This window comes from Camelina sativa, chromosome 5 (genome assembly GCF_000633955.1).
Source record: "Camelina sativa cultivar DH55 chromosome 5, Cs, whole genome shotgun sequence".
Classification (NCBI taxonomy): Eukaryota; Viridiplantae; Streptophyta; class Magnoliopsida; order Brassicales; family Brassicaceae; genus Camelina; species Camelina sativa.
In genome coordinates, this window is record NC_025689.1 from 13,225,125 (window position 1) to 13,242,764 (window position 17,640).

Genomic DNA, 17,640 nt, shown 5'->3' on the forward strand with positions numbered 1-17,640 from the left:
TTAAGTTGATTGAGTTTTTTTTTTTTTTTTGGGAACAGTTAGCAATAATTCAAAACTATTGTTATTAGTTTATTTAAGGTGAGGTCTGTGAACTTTCGTTGATGAAAGGTCGTCACTGGCTCAAAAGTCAAAACTAGGAATGGCAACAAATTCTAGATGGAGTCTTGGAGGCATGACCGCTCTTGTCACTGGTGGCTCTAAAGGCATCGGGTAAATCCCCGTTTTCATAGATTTATATGCTCTTTTAATTGTATTGTGATATTTAAATATTATGTTTGTGTGTGTTCGATGAATAGGGAAGCTGTGGTGGAGGAACTGTCGATGATGGGAGCAAGAGTCCACACATGTGCAAGAGACGAAACTCAGCTTCAAGAATGGTTACGTGAGTGGCAAGCAAAAGGGTTTCAGGTCACCACTTCTGTCTGCGACGTTTCTTCTCGTGAACAACGAGAGAAACTCAGAGACCGTTTCCACTCTCTTCCACAGAAAACTCGATATCCTTGTAAGTTTACATACATAAGCTTCTACCCCTCGTGCTATAGATCTACAAAAACCAGATCTTGTTGTGTCTATATATAGGTCAACAATGCGGGAACGTATATATCCAAGCCGACCACAGAGTATACAGCAGAAGAATATTCGTTTACAATGGCTACAAATCTCGATTCAGCTTTCCATCTCTCACAGCTCGCGCACCCTTTGTTGAAAGCCTCTGGCTCAGGGAGCATCCAGTGCCGGCTTAACTAGGTGGGCGGGCAGTGCGACCGCCCCGGATACATAAATTAAAGGAGCATATATGTATAAGAAAAGAGGCACACAAAAAAAACTTTGTAAGTTAAAGGGGCAAGAAAAAATTTGTAAGCTAGAAAAGGGTAAAAAAAAAAAAGTTATATGAACTAAAGAGAATAAAAAAAGTAATTAGTAAGTTTTTTTATAGGTTAAAGGACACTTTTTTTAGTTTGCCCAGGGCATGTAATATATTTAAGCCGGCACTAGGAGCATCGTCCACATATCCTCCGCTGCTGGAGTCGTGCATGTCAGTTTTGGATCCATCTATGGAGTAACCAAAGGTACTGTATATATATACTCTTCAAAACAAAGTCCCCTTGCGTTATGATTCTTATACAAGTATATATGTGTAAACACACTTTAGGAGCCATGAATCAGCTGGCTAGAAACTTAGCTTGCGAATGGGCGAGCGACAACATAAGGACTAACGCTGTTTGTCCCTGGTTAATCACAACTCCTTTGGTTAACGATGTAAGGCCAAAATAATTATTCTTAATACGATGAAAATAAAAAGATAACATATTATTACTATTAGTTTTAAGTTTTGACACTTTGAAAATCCCTCAGATTCTTAATGATGAAGAGATAAAAAAAGAAGTGGTGAGTAGGACACCAATGGGGCGTGTTGGAGAGACAAATGAAGTCTCATCGCTTGTGGCATTTCTTTGTCTTCCTGCAGCTTCCTATATAACTGGTCAAGTCATTTGCGTTGATGGAGGTTTCACTGTTAATGGCTTCTCCTATCAGCCACAGGCTCAATACACACGCATGTATGTCGTGGTCACTATGTAACCAATGTAATTTTGTTTCTAAAATGTTTGTGGTGGCAGAGGGGATTGGGACATTGGGTCCGTCTACTTTTTTGTATTTATGCTTGTGGTGAACGAGAGTTTCAATATCTGAAATACGCTATTTTAAAACATATTTTCTTTATTAACTTGAATCACATATTACACATGTATCAATGAGCATACAAATACAACCAACAAGTTAGTTTTAAAAAAAAATCTACTAAACTATGTCTCATCTAAAACTATATCCAGTTTCTCCTAATATAATTGTTTATATTTTGATCATATATTCAAGTATATGAATAAATATAGAAATTATAAAATGGAACAAAAATGATATTTTTATAATTAGTCAACATATTTAAAGCCACAATTAGTTATTAAATTAGATAAATATTGTATATTTTTTTCTATATCGAATTTCTATTTGTGGTTTTCCACTTTAATTTTTCGTATTCACTTCAAATTATTAGGGATTAATTATTAAAAGTAAGATAGTAGATAGAAAATGATATCATTCAATCTTATATAATAAGAGAAGGTTTTTCTAACTTTGTCTAACAATGTGACATTTAGCACTCTATATTTGTGACACATGTCATTCTCATTAATTTTAAATTTAACATTCTATTTTTTTTTACTTTATTTTATTTGTATCTTATATGGTGTATAGTTTGTTAAAAAAAAAATATAATTGTTGTATAGTTTGCTTTTTGAATTTCAACATTGCTACAAAAATAGCATCTAATATATTTCATAATGAAATCATACATCATAGAACCTAAAAAAAATACTAATCAACCCAACTAAAAAATATAAACAAATTGAAACCAAATAAAAGTAGAAAATGGTTTCATACTTTTAAAATAAAAACTGAAACCAAATTAACTTATGATAGACTAATTTAAAAATATAGAAGATTTTCAAATAAATATATACAAATCATATTATATTCAATATTCATATATAATGTATTAAAGACACAACTCAAATTTGTATTTAATAGTATTATGTAAGTTACAGTTTGACTGTCTTTAAAACATATGTACTAAAAAAAGTGGTATCAAACATAATTGTTTTATCTCCCCCAAGAAATAATAGAAAACAATAGTTTCAAAATTAATTTATTGTTAATTATACTATTTATTTTAAAATGATTAGAAATAGAAACAATTTATAGAAGAAAAAAATATGTATATTAAATATGACACACTTTTATTTTCATGAATTATTATAAAAAATTAGTTAGACTTAGAGTATAAGATATATGTTTTGTGATAACGTTTTAATAGATTATTTTCAAATTGACTTATCATATTAAAAATTATTTGTTGTTAACTATTACTTTTAGATATGAAAATAAAATTAATATATAGGACAACATAATTTATCTATCAAAGTAACGTATTACACTTTTTTCTTAGAATAGTTATCAGTTTTTCTCCAAAAAAAACTATAAATAAATTAATTTATCATAATAATTTAACAAACATACAAAAATTAATTAACTTTGCTGTAACTAATTGTCCTATTACTATAAAATGGTTTTATACATTTGAAAGTAAAAACTGAAACCAAATTAATTTATGATAGACTAATTTAATATAAAAGATTTTCTAATATATAAAAACCTCACATTATATTCATTAATCATATATATTTTATTAAAGACACAACTCAAATTTGTATTTAATAGTAATTTATAAGTTATATTTTGATAGTGTTTAAATTATATTTACTAAAAAAAACATAATGGTATCATAACATAATTGCTTTATCGCCCAATGATATAACAGAAAACAATAATTTCAAAATTTAATTTATTGTTAATCATACTATTTATATTAAAATGATTAGAAGTAGAGACAATATATAGAAAATAAAAATATATTAAATTTCACACACTTTTATTTTCATGAATTTTTATAAAAACTGGTTAAACTTATAGTATAAGATATTTTTTTGTGATATTGTTTTAATAAATTATTTTAAAATTGACTTATCATATATAAAACTATTTTTTGTTAACTATTACTTTTAGATGATACAATAAAATTAATATATAGGACAACATAAAATTATCTATCAAAAAAATTAGGTAAGATCATACACTTTTCTTTCTACACTACTCATCAGTTTTTTATTTTCCAAAAAAGAAAAAATAGAAAAAAAATATAATGTATCTTAATTATTTAACAAAAATCTATATATATAAAGTTACCTTTCCTCACTCCTCATGCTGCCACATCAGCAACTCATTCTTTTTATTTGGGCCTAATCCTAAACACTAATCCACTATGTAGCTTCTAATCCATTCATTCATAACACTTTAAAAGCTCATATTAAACCCAAATGTTTTAAATAAATGAATATTTTAAAATAGTAAAAATAATACTATTGATTTATTTTAGTAATAATATTATTATTCAAATTTTAACCAAAAATGATCATATTCCAAAATTTATAATGAGTTACTAAGTTTTAGAATATAAGTAAGATTTAAATACATGTGGAGTAAAAAACAATTTATGTAATTGTATTTATCAAATTCTAAACATAAAAATAAAATTGAAGTGAAATATTAGTTTCTAAGAAACAATTTCACTTATAGAAAAATAAAAGATTAATAATTTAACTCAACTTAAAAGTTTTGATCTAAAACAAAGATATTGTAAGAGTCACAATTTTTTTTGGGAAAAACTATGAAAAAGAATCTTGAAAAATTAATCCATCTAAAAAAACACAAAATCAATGGTCACAATATATAGAGAAAATGATATGTAAGTCGTTATTAAAAAGTGACATGTATAGTATATCTCAGAATGCATATTATCAACCGGAGCTAAAATTCTATAACATGATAAATTAAAAAATATATAAAACATGCTTGAGATTTTATCAATTTATGATCAAATGCTTTTAACTAAAAACATTGCCAGAAATAACATATTACTAAAGTACACCATGTTTTTTTTAAAGACAAAGCTGAGGTTACATCACAAAATTAACATATGAAAATAACATATGAAGGGTTTTAGACATATATGTAACTTGGATTAGTGAATGGATGTCGGGTTTAATCATTTCACCATTTACGCATTCTTGACTTGGTCGGAAATTCTATTATGACAGCCGATGCACTTGGATAACTCCGTTGTAGTGACATAATAGTAAAAGTATTCATCAAACTTTGTATATTTGCATTTAATGTGGGATATCGATATATTTAAATGATTTCTATAATTAGGTCAATGATCGACCTTCGGTGTTAGAAATTTTAAAATGATGTTTTCATTGGATATAAATATGAAATGTACTCTTCGAGGGAGATTCTTTAAATCATTTTTTGTTACTACGTTATATATTATTGATTTACCAGAAAAACATTACTGCGACACTAGACAATATATATATATATATATATATATATATATATATTAGTAAATAAGTATGACTTTTATTTGGATTTATCTTTTAAACTTTAAATGACTAATTATATTTATATTCAATGATTTTTATTCCTAAAAAATTTAAACTAAAATCCCTCGCAAATAAATATAACAAATAAACATTATCTTCAATAATATATATGATGTATGCTACTTAGTAAAATAAGTTTAGTGTTTATATAGATTTATACTCAAAAATTTCAATAAATATATTTGAGCTCAAAAATTTATATTGATAAAAATATTTTAAATTAAAATCCTGCGCGTGCGCGGGTTTAAATTCTAGTACCATATATAATTGACATTGCTATAAGTAATAGTCTTATTACTATAGTAACATACTGTTTAAATAATTTTAACAATACATTGTAATCAAAAATATTTAATAATATTTACTTTAACTTTCCTCTTTTTTCATGACCTTCTATGAAACACTATATAACATATATAAATTATAAATTGTAGTTGCACCGTAGTATTATGAATATTATTTTTTTAAGACATATATTAACAATTACATTTGTACATTTCATATATAATTGAATAAAAACTTCATTTTATATTTTAAATTAATAATGCATACATAAACCACGCGATACTTTCTAGTAATAATATATGTACAAAGTGTAATGTAGCCAATTGTATAGTTTATCAGCAATTACAAAATTTTACATATTTAATGATAAAATTTATGTACATTTAAAGAAGATTTCATATAAAACTTCTTAAAGACAAGATAGACTGGATTAACTTGGTGAAAAGCTCCACTATCAAACAACGATGATGATGCTTCAGGTTTAGACAATTCTAAAGACTGGACATTGTTTGGTAGTGTACGACATGCTATAGAATGGCGCTTTGTTGCATTGACTGATGTTGTTGGCAATAACCAAAACGGTCCTTGTATGGTTTTGTCATATGCTGATGCAAGTGTTGTTCATGCTTCTTAGTTTACTCGAGAGACTAATGGCTTAAGTAAGCGGCTCGACTAATGGCTTAAGTAAGCGGCACGGCGATGGAGCCAAATAAAGCCATGAATACGAGCTTATCTCCTCGATGCCACATCCCAAACACGAGATTTGGTTTTGTAACTCCACCATTCCTAAGTCGGCGAATTTGTGGAAACCATATCCCTTAAAAACCTAGAGTCTTGAAGACATTGATTGTTGTTATCGATATAACAACGTTTTGTGGATTCCATGGTCATTTTGTTATATAGACTCTTAGAGAGGAGAGATGGATCTTTGTTAAACTAACAGCTCAGCGGTTGTTACATATATATCATATGTTTCTTGCATAACAAGAAACTAGAACAATATCAACAACAAAACTGAAAAATCAAGAAATTCTCGGATAAGAGTTATCGTGAAAATAGAGAAATCAACTGGGATTGTCCTAAAAAAGCATTCTACAGATTGGCATGAAAGCCAATATTTTTGTACATGTGAAAGGGAAAAAACTCTAAAATCCTCACCATTTTCTTTACACCATTCTCTGCCTTTTTTTTCCACTCATTCATCAGCCTAAGGGGGATGTTTTGGGGTTCTATGTATAGTAGTAAAAACGGTAAGAAACTACACAATGTACAGATTTTGCGGAGAGCAGAACAAAGCTCTCTTTTATAATTTCTCCGCAGATTTTTTGGTTTAGATCTTACCTAATTCTCAGAACGTTATGGCAGAGCCATCCACCCTAGTTAAGCTGTACAACACTCGGCCTTACGCCACCAGAGGCTGAGTTGATGACTGCAAAGCCATCCTCCTCTCTGCATATGAGAAAAACCACTTAAGAGACATTGAAATGCAATAGAAATGCCTATACTGTCTCTAGCTCAAATACTTGTGGGGGGGGTTCTGTGAGGCAACTCTATCTAATGGTTGAAGGGAAAGAACATATTGTACATACCTCCAGCAGCAACGAGTTTTTCAACACGAGCAACGATATGCTTCCCGTAAGTGTATTTCTTTAAAGCATTAAGATGCACTTTGATACGAGTAAGAATCAGTTCACGCTGTTGGTCATCGCATGTCTCCAGGACTTTTTGGACTACATAGTTTGCAAACTGATCCTTCATCATCGCCTATATAATACACAAGAAGAAACTTATGAGCTTATTAGTTTCTTTTCTCCCCGGACCATCATCTGAAAGTATATGTTTGACAAACCTGAAGAGGCTCGTTCTCATCAGTTGTGCCCAGCATCTCATTCACCAGCAGTTCCCGTTCCTCAGGACCTCCAAAAGTCAAACATTTCTCAACAACGTTTGATGCAAACTTCTGCTGGCTCATCTGAACAATCTTCCCCGCTAACTCTTTGATTATCACAGTGCGCTCATCAGGCTTTCCGTGCTCCAATACATGCTGTCCACAAAACGAGTACCAGTTTTGAGCAACCAATTAAAAAACAAACAAGAGTTGCAGTAAAACTCATGTCTTTTACAAACCTGAACAACATAGTTTCCATACTGATCTTGGGCCAGCATGCTAACAGTGGACAGGATCTCTTCCATAACCTTACTCTGTGTATCAGGGTCATGGCAGTGTTCCAATACTCTCTGCAACAGGAGATGAAAAAGAGTTTTAAGTAGAAGCATAAGGCAAGAAAGGTGTCATCTTTCTCATTCACAAAGAACAAGAACCTGAATAACACGGCACCCGTATGGGTGAGTTGAGAGGGTCACAACATGACCAAAGAAAGTCGAAATAATGAACTCGATGTTTTCTTCAGGTACACATTCGATACACTTTTGGACTACATGGTTACCATTCTGATCGCGTACACATCGCATCACATGTCCATCCAGTTCTTTCACCATTATAATTTTCTGGTCTAGATCAACAACCTCAATTGCCTAAAAGGTAAAAAGACACAATGAAACTCTCAACTTTTCTCGAAAATGGAAGATAGACTTATAGAGAACAGTCAAACAGGTGAGAACCAGACTTTACCTTCTGGATGACACGACAACCATACATCTGTAAGCTAAGAGGCAAAACATTGTTAATGAGTTTCTCTGCCAATTCTCTCCTCTGTGGCGGGAGACCATGCTCAAAGAACTGTAGGAAGTTAAGCAAAAGTCAGAACCCTCTCATGTTATACATTTTCTTAACTCCAAAAAGAAACTAAAGAGGAAGACTAAATAAATCTACCTTCTGAACTACATAGTTGCCAAAAACGTCAGTCATCAGGGCAAGAGCTTGAGGCATGATCTCTTCATAAACCATGGTTTTCTCATCAATTGTTGCTGTCTCGAGTTTCTGCTGAATAAACCGACTTCCATATTGATCCGAACTGGTCATACAAATCCCCGTGTTAGCTTGGGAAAAATGTACAAAAGAGAAAAGGTAAAAGACTTTCAAGGAAATACCTGAACTCTACAACATGGCCAGCTATTTCAGAAAGTTCAAATCCTCTAGCTTTGTTATTTTTGAACTCTTCAAGCATTGAAGATCCAAATCCTTCATCCAAACCAGCATCCATTTGCCAAGAACCCATTACACCTCCCGAAAAGTTTCTTGTTGCAGAGGGATAACGCATATTAACTTCACCTCGTCTCATAGGGCTATAAGGTGACATAAGAGAATTCGGCATACCATGATGAGCCAATGGGCTGCCAGGATATGACATATTAGACCCAAACGTTGGACTCCCAAAATAGCTATGACTGTTAGGGCTCCCTGATTTGTAAGGAACACCATACTGTGATTTCTGAGCTCCGAGATAAGCCCTCTGGAGTTCAAGCATATTCATGTATGAATTACCCATAAAGCTCCTATCCATTGAAGGGTCATTAAGAAGATCAAACGAATCAGCATTATCAGAGAACCTCCCGTACTGATGATACATTGGATCTGCCATATGTGACTGAAGACCAGCATTTCCTCCCATCATTCGATTACCAACCCTGCCAATATTTCGTGGTTCAGAGAGGTTTTGACCAGAAGAAACAAAACCTCCACCATGAAGTCTGGAGTCCATTCCAGAAAATCCGAAAGCAGATGCCGCAGAAGCATTTTCATACATTGGAGAATAGTTATTAGTTCCAAGTTGGCCAGCCATCATAGACGCTACAGCAGGATTTAATGCGTAGTTGTTGAGACCATAGTTTTGGTTATCAAGATGCTGGTAATGATTAGCTAGTCCAACTCCATTATAGGCAGATCCTTGTGACCCTCTCATTTGTAAATTCCTCAAAGAAGCAGTTCCCTTATGAGCTTGATCAGCTTTGTGTTGGAAGCCATGTTGATTGACTTCATTATGCCCATCTTGCATTCCAAACATATAGTTCCTGACCTTTTCAACATCTTTCTCAGCTTGACTCCTTTCATCTAACCCACCAGTACCTGACAGACTCATACCAGATAAAGCAGCGGCGAGATCTGAAGACTCTTTGAGACCACCGTTAAACGGGCTTTGGTTACTTGTGTTCCTCTTGTCATTTGAACTCACTCTTCCACTGCCAATGGGAGTGAGGCAAGGACTAGGCACCCTAGCAACGGCCTGTGGATCTGGTGTTCCATTTCTAGACAAAGGCGAACCCAGAACAGCTGCATAGCTGTATGGAGATGGTGCACCAATGCCTTGTGATGCGGATGGAGACAGGTTATTTGTGGAGTCAACATTTTCATCAAATGTGTTACGACTTGCAGGTCTTGAGGGCTGCTGTCCAACAGGATGCCCATGCCCCATATCCGCCTGCACAAAAGCCATCCACCAAGTTTATATAAGCAAGAATATTCAGGTGAACTATAAACAAAACATACTAACCATTAGAAAAGAAGTTTCACCAACCTGAAAGATATCAGCAAAACTCTTCTGCTTGCCTCCAAGCCCCAAACCAGGCAAACCAATCAATCCATTAACATCCCACTCAGAAGAGGAAGCACTAGTCTTCTCAGGCTCAAACTCACGCTGCTGTTTCATCTGATCAAAACCAGGTGGGTTAGAGAACAAAGATCGACTCTCATTCACTTTTATCCTATCCCCAACACCACCTAACACGTTGCTACTCCCTTTAAGCCTCTGAGCAACCCTCAAATCCTCCCTAGACATCAAAGGCGGTGGCAACCTCGGATTCAACTTCATATTAGCATAGTAATAAGACAAGTAAGCCGGATCTTTCCTTAACTCCTCATCATCACAACCAAACCCATTACCCTTATTGCCTCCACCAAACTCCAAAAAAGGAGCCCCACCTCCGCCGCCGCCGCTAAAAAATCCTCCAGCCGCACTAACAGAACCATCCACAGTCGGTGGAGCAGAGCCACTTCTATACAAGTTAAGCTCTCTCTCAATCTCATCAGCTTCTTCTTGCCTTCGCTGCTGCTCACCAAGCAATACACCAATCTCTTTCTCATAATCATCCCCAAAAGATGAATCTTCGTTACCTCTATGCATCGGTCTTCTCCCTAGTTCCGGTATCATCATCACCTAAACAACAAGAAACCCCCCCAAAATCAATTACGCTAACAACAACAAAAAAATCCTAAAGATCAAACCTTTATACCCCAAAATTCTCTATAGAAACTAACCCAAAGATTAAAACTTTAAGCAGTACTCAAATCCATGTGTTAAACTAAAAAGAACCCTAACACAATGATCAGATGAGAAATATAAAATTTTGGGTTTTATAGAGTTAGCGGATAAAAAAATTCGACGGCGATGTAAAGAACCCTTAGGGTTTTTGTGAAATTAAAATTAAAAAAAAAAAAATACTGAATCATTATTAGGGTTGTTGATCTCATCTGACCTAGCAATTGCATAAGTGAATTATATTAAAAAAAAAAACATTGATTAGAAAAATTTTAAAACAGACTAAACTTAATGTGTTCCAGAGAAGAGCTGAGGAATCTCAAACTCACACGTTTGAAGCTGTTTCGAGATCTTTTTGTGTTTCAGTTTTGGGTTTAAGGACACAGCTTTAAGAGAAAGTACATAACAACACTTCAAATATATGATTTTAAAAAGATATATTTATACAGATCTTTTACTTAGTTTCTTCACAAATTTAGGATTAGGAAATTTACATATTTAGCATGACAAGATATATACATAAATGTTAACATTCTTTATAATAATAAAAAAAAAATATAGTCAAATTTGTAATCTCAACGATCTCCTTTTTTTATTTTAACAATTCGATTAAAAACTATAACCAAAAAGTCTTTTTTTTTCCTTTAATTTCGGAATTTATAAGAATTAGTATATATTAAAAGAAAAATAACAGGTCTACAGCTGTTATATTTTTCTGACTATATAATTAATAGAATCATACTATTTCTGTTTTTTTTTTCCTGTTTTTGATTTGATTCATATTGATTCACCCAAAACAGAAATATATAAAAAGTTGTATTCTCTGAAAACAAAAATCCACTGGATTTGCATGTTCTCTCTGTAAATAATAATAGTTCGTTATAAATGCTGTATTAGAAATAAAAACCAAATCTCAAAAGGTAAACATTGTGAGTTTTCAGAAAATGGAAATAATAATATATTCTTTCTTTAAATAAATAAAAATCTTTGTTACCAACTACACTACCTTTCAAACTTTTATGTATTTATTTCCTAAAATGGAGATTAAATTTTTTGGTCCCCTTAGTCAAAATGAACCTCTCCCTTTAAATGTATCATTTAATGGCACAATTTATAACTAAGCGTAAGATGAGTAAAGTAGTCTACAACGGTTAAGAATGAGAGTAATGCGATTAAATTAAGAAAGGTATCTTTGGTCTTCGATCGTGCTCGGTCATGATTGTTCTCCGAAGTCCACGAGTCGGCGTGCGAATCGGTGTTTGGTCTAAGACGGCCGTAATATGAAAGAATTGTTAGAACAGTTTAACTTGATTTTATAAATGGGCTTTTTATTTTAAAAGTTTTTTATACTCTGTTTGTGATTTTGGCTACATATAAAGCCCAATGAAGTAAGCCTTTATAACTCCAACACATCCGTTTGCTTTCCATATGGGTTATTCATGGTTTTTGGAAGACACCAATATTTAGGTTTATATGATAGATCCGCATTATTACGCGGGTAAAAATTAGAAAAAATTATTGAGAATAATTAAATAATAATATACTTGGTTTTAGATTTTATCTTGTAACAGTTGAATATTAAGTATGAATCTCTCATATTTCATTTTAATACTTTCTCATTTCAATTATATAAGAAGTTTCAGGCTTTTTTGCTCTATTTTATAATATTTTCTCAAATTTCTATATACAATTTTTATTAATATCACAATTTATAACTATTTGAACTATGCAATATATTTTCTATTAGTTGAAGTTTTATAAATGACATAATATTTATTGTTTATTAATTTTTGTGCTTTTACCCAATAACTCTTATAGTACAGGGAGTACCATTTAAATATCTATATCATCCTAATAAACCATATTTTAAGTTTAATTACACTTTTCTTCTTAATGCATAGAACTAAATATTTTATACCAAACACAATTAATACATCATATCGAATCTATATCTTAGTAAGAATTAAAAATACAAACACAAATTAACAAAATATAATTTACAAAAAAAACTGACTCAACATTATTTAAGATATATTTGTTATGTTGCTATCTTATAAGTAATAATTTTACCTCATGTCATAATCAATTTTAAATGAGTATAATTTATAAAAGAGAAACATATATAAAGATATAGAGACATTATCATCAAATAACTGAAGATTCATTCCTATAAATTATAATTTATTTTGAGTTATCTTATGTTTTAACATATGCACTACAAAAATACTAATATTTTTAAATCATTTTTTTTAAATTATACATATTAATATTTGAAAACTTTTTAATCTAAAATAAATTTCATCGTTAGACATTCAGTTTAGTAACTATATTTAACTATTTATTTCATCGTGAAACCATAATTCACTTCTTCATGGATTAGAGTTAAAAATTTAATAGCAAAAATAATATGAGCATCATATGAGATAATATGTATATTGGTTAGTATTTTAAATTTAACAATAAAAAAAATTCAGTAAAAAACCAGTTAACATCCACAATATTTTGGAAATCCAAAAATATCTTAAATATTATTTTTCTATATGTCATAATTTCATAAGTAATACTTTTGTCAATTTTCATCAATTAACCAATAATTTATTCTTACAAACTCATTTTTTCTATTTTTTTCGGTTTCTCATATTACTACATGCATTAAAATCTTTAAGATCAAACATGTTAAATTATACTAATATGAAATTTTTTTCTTTTTAAGTTCATTTTCTTTCAAGGTTTTGTGTACTTTCTTACAATAAAAATTTATATTTCAACGATAAATATAATTTATATCCAACTAAAATATGTTAAATAACTTGTGTTATTATTTTTAACTTTGTTATTCATTCTTTATTGATTATATACATGCTTAATAAATTAAGTTTTTGCTTACACATGTCAAATTTTATCGAGAACACACGTATAATATAATTAGCATACAATGGAAAATTTATTGATTTTGTTAGTTTTTCTTTTGGATTTAGAGAAATATTTTTTAAAAAATATAAACATGTAAAATCCTGTAAATATAATTAGTTGTTCTACTATGTTTATTTTAAAAAAAAAAAAAATTGACACGTGTCAATATCTAATCAATATATTTGACACGTGTCACGATCTTGTTAATGAGTAACTTTGACATCAAGCTTTATATAATAAGATACGATCACAGAATAATAAACTTAAAAGAAAAAAAATCAAATCAAGCGTTATGATAATGTTAACCTCAAACAATCTGAACACTTGAAGAGAAAATTTGTTTTTGGTGATAATATAATATATACCTATTACTATTTTGTAGATAGGGGTTTTCATTAATTCTTTCCTGATAACTATGTGTTGATCAATGTTGATATACTAAAGATGTTAAAAGAACATTTAAAACACACAAAAAGCCAATAATATGAAACATTATAAGAAAATATATTTTTAAATATAACCGGGAAATATTGAAATTCAAACAAAGCTCTAGAACATGTGGATATCATAGTAAAGTAGTTCATTCATTCAAAAACAAAGTAGTGATCATCTTTCTCATGATCAATTTCTCGTAAAATAAATAATTTCCAAATAAAGTAATGAGATTTTACTTAAAAACTCAAAAAATAGATTTACATAAGCAAAGTAAAGTAATTCATCCATTCAAAAGCAAAAAGGTATGTAGTTATAACTAGAAAATGTTATTGGATACAAATAGAAATTCTGGAGAATGTAACAGTAAAGGAGAAGGGTTGAAGTTGGTAAACCTACAAGGCTACAACTAACGACCAACATTATTATGTTCTTTCTTACTTTCTTTACTTTTGTTAAAACCATGATTTCGATTCCTCATCATTTACCAATAGCACTTTAGCCTCACATAATATTATCTCTAGTTTATTAGAAACTTTGTGCTGAACTTGTATTTTAAATTTCGAATGGGTAAGTAAATTAGCACACACAGTCATGAGACGTGACAAAAAGCCAGAAATGATTTCATAGGCTTTATCTCAAAGTATAATTTGAAAAAAAAAAAAATCAAAACTTGCTAAGAATTCAGTGTCTTGTTTTTTTTTTTTTTTTTGGCTTATCGATTATTTTTTTCATCACTAAAATGACAACAATCTATTTCACATCATCTTGTCACAAACTATGTACAAGTAATTCATTTGAAGTAATCAATTTTGAGCATCGTGTCCGAAATTAATTAGCGAATCTTTTTTTATTATTTTAATCAACGAGATATTTAGTGAATCATATACGGCATAGTTTTTTTTACTCTTTGCTTTTTTCTTTTTTTGCCTGCTATGTGCAAGACACGAATCCTAACTTACATGGCAAACATTCCTGATTAAGTTCGATGATTTTCGTATAGTCAAATGATAAAAGGGAATGAAGTGAGTTATCTCACCAAATGAGATGCAACATCTTAATTCTAAAGTTACCAAATATCTAGAAAAAAGGAGATAAGACAGTTAAACAGTAAATTTGCCAAGTGAAGCTGAATCCAACGATCGTTGTCTTATGTTGCTTGAAAGGAATGGATTAATCGGGTGAAGTGTCAAAAAGAGAGAGAGAGAGTCTTCCAAGTGACTGTGAAGATCCTTAAGCTTAGATTCACTCAATAGTCTCTTTTTGTTGGAACATATGTTTTCAAACAACCAACGTACATGTCGCAGTCTATATAATGCTTGTTTTACTATAATAAATTACTTACTTGCTAATTACTTTTACAAATATGGTATCACCGCATATAAGAAAAATAAAATCTCTTTCCAAATTTTATATCCGAAAAACAAAAAGTAAAAATTGTCAATTTGGAAATTTTGTCCAAGTATTTTTAATATTTATATTTTAAACCTTTTTGAAAAGAAGGTAAGGAGTGGCCTGAGTTTTTTTTTACATTAATCTCCGTATTTCACTCGCTGATTTTTCTAATAGGTTTACAACATCTTTAATATCATAAAATATGAATATTTTAGTCAACTTATTAATTTTCTTAATAAATATGCATTCTTGATGTCTTTTAATTAAACATCACTTGTTTAGAAACATGCGTAAGTTTTTTAGTTTGTTGTCTCGATTATGTGTTCGTAACTAATATTTTAAGTAAATTAATCATTTTTATTGGTACAAAAGATTGTATGTAGAGCTATAATCATCATAGTTAAAGTACACAATTAGTTAACTTCGAATTCACTCGGATTGTCCAACAATTGGACCAACTATAACATCAATACTAAATGATCTTATTCATCACTTATCCATATATATACTTTATACTCTATTTTTCTTCTTTAAATTTTGTTACCAACCATTAACCCTACCATTTGCCTCTCTCCCTTATATATGCTCAACAATGTCCCTCTATTCACATACACCAACTTGAGAGCTTGACCAGAAAAAAATATATCAAACAGAAAACTATTGATTATATACATTTATGAAAAAAAATTTCGTTCAATATTCAAACAAATACATGGCTACGTGTGTTTTGCATTATCTTCTTGTGGCATTTCTGATTGCCATTAGTTACAACATCGATGCAGCATCTGCAGGAATCACGCGGCACTACCAGTTCGATGTAATTATAAATTAGTCTCAATATATATGAGACTAAATATGTACTTACTAAATATTCTCTGTTTTTCTGTTTGATACAATTTATAATTTTGTTCTCCGACAGATTCAACTTAAAAACATCACAAGATTGTGCAAGACAAAAACAATCGTGACGGTCAATGGAAAATTTCCAGGGCCTAAGGTTACTGCAAGAGAAGGAGACAATCTACAGATCAAAGTTGTTAATCATGTATCTAACAACATCTCTATCCACTGGTAAACTACGTACTATTTACTTTGTAGTGATATTACAATTTCAACTCTAATTTAATTTCATTGATTTAATAGTTTTAATGTATATATGTAGGCATGGGATCCGGCAGCTAAGGAGCGGATGGGCGGATGGACCATCATATGTGACACAATGTCCAATTCAGACCGGACAAAGTTATGTTTACAACTTCACGGTGACCGGACAAAGAGGAACCTTGTGGTGGCATGCACATATTCAATGGATGAGAGGCACCGTGCACGGACCCTTGATCATTCTCCCTAAACTCCATCAGTCTTACCCGTTTCCCAAACCCTACAAACAAGTCCCTATAATCTTTGGTAATATATTTTTGGGCCATCATTGTTTAATTGTTTTTAAGTGTGTTTTAGATAATAGTTTACGGTTTTTTAGATTTTGGATTTTAGTTTTTAGTTTTTGCAAAAAGAAAAAAGAGAAAATATCTAAAAAAAGTGAGAAACACAACTATTTGGTTTTTAGATTCTGAGTGAAAGTTGGTGAAAAACTCCAAAAATCAGATTCCCTTTTGTTTTTTTAAGACTACTTTCACAAAAAAAACTTGATTAGGTAAAATATGAGTTTTTGAAAAAACTAAATCCAGAATCTTGTTCTAAAAACCGAAAACAATCAAAGCTTTAGGTCTTGAATGACACCTGATTTTTCATCAGTTTTTAGTTTTAGATTCTGCAAAATCTACTTTTGAAGCAATTCAGGATTATGAAAAAATAGATTTCCTAAAATTTAGAAAAACCAGATTTTGGTGGATTTTACAAATTTCTTTAAAAAATCTAAAAACCACATTTTGTGGGTTTTTAGCGTGACACTTTTTTTTCTTCTAAAAACCACATCATTGTATTTTTTATTTTTAATAAAAATTTATAATTATTATTTTACTATTTTTAAAATAATTATTATACATAAAAACCAAAAACTAATCAAGTTACCATTCAAGATTTTGCAAAAACTAAAATCTACACCAAAAATCAAAAACTAAAATCCAAAAACTAAAAACTAAAATCTAAAAACCATCTAAAAACCAATAGTCATTCATGGCCTTAATCTTTTAAGAAATATATGATAGATTAAGAATATTGAACAATTGATTTAATTTTTTTTTTTTTTTTTTTTAACTTGTCTATAGGTGAATGGTTTAATGCTGATCCTCAAGCAGTGCTACAACAAGCTCTTCAGACGGGTGGAGGTCCTAATGCCTCTGATGCTCATACTTTTAATGGACTTCCCGGCCCATTAT

General features: G+C 30.6%; 1 protein-coding gene and 2 pseudogenes across 5 annotated transcripts; 2 read left to right on the top strand and 1 right to left on the bottom strand.

Annotated features, from left to right (window-relative positions):
- Positions 136 to 1,293, top strand: LOC104789226 (annotated as a pseudogene).
- On the bottom strand, positions 6,361 to 10,977 carry LOC104786778 (pumilio homolog 2-like). Of its 5 annotated transcripts, none has more exons than XR_767643.1 (10): positions 9,821 to 10,772; positions 8,397 to 9,724; positions 8,179 to 8,320; positions 7,978 to 8,085; positions 7,668 to 7,880; positions 7,473 to 7,583; positions 7,195 to 7,389; positions 6,935 to 7,109; positions 6,687 to 6,794; positions 6,361 to 6,574 (listed from the first exon to the last, which is right to left on the bottom strand). XR_767643.1 is itself a non-coding variant. In XM_010512226.2 (10 exons), the coding sequence occupies exons 2-10, from the start codon at positions 10,454 to 10,456 to the stop codon at positions 6,748 to 6,750; spliced, it is 2,955 nt and encodes a 984-aa protein (XP_010510528.1). In that variant the 5' UTR covers positions 10,457 to 10,459; positions 10,891 to 10,977; the 3' UTR covers positions 6,361 to 6,747. The 5 variants fall into 5 exon arrangements, 4 of the variants coding, with proteins under 4 accessions (XP_010510528.1, XP_010510531.1, XP_010510532.1 ...); XM_010512226.2 differs by adding an exon at positions 10,891 to 10,977 and having other exon boundaries at positions 6,361 to 6,794; positions 9,821 to 10,459; XM_010512229.2 differs by adding an exon at positions 10,850 to 10,959 and having other exon boundaries at positions 6,361 to 6,794; positions 9,821 to 10,459.
- LOC104786779 overlaps positions 15,870 to 17,640 on the top strand; it is a 4,009-nt pseudogene continuing 2,238 nt past the window's right edge.

What these genes read in the sequence shown, in the direction of transcription:
- LOC104786778 (XM_010512226.2), bottom strand. Translation starts at nt 10,456, where the DNA reads ATGATGATACCGGAACTAGGGAGAAGACCGATGCATAGAGGTAACGAA. An exon ending in GGCCATGTTGTAGAGTTCAG is followed by an intron (nt 8,321 to 8,396) that starts GTATTTCCTTGA and finishes TTGTATGACCAG; the next exon opens with TTCGGATCAATATGGAAGTC. An exon ending in GTTGTCGTGTCATCCAGAAG is followed by an intron (nt 7,881 to 7,977) that starts GTAAAGTCTGGT and finishes TTTACCTTTTAG; the next exon opens with GCAATTGAGGTTGTTGATCT.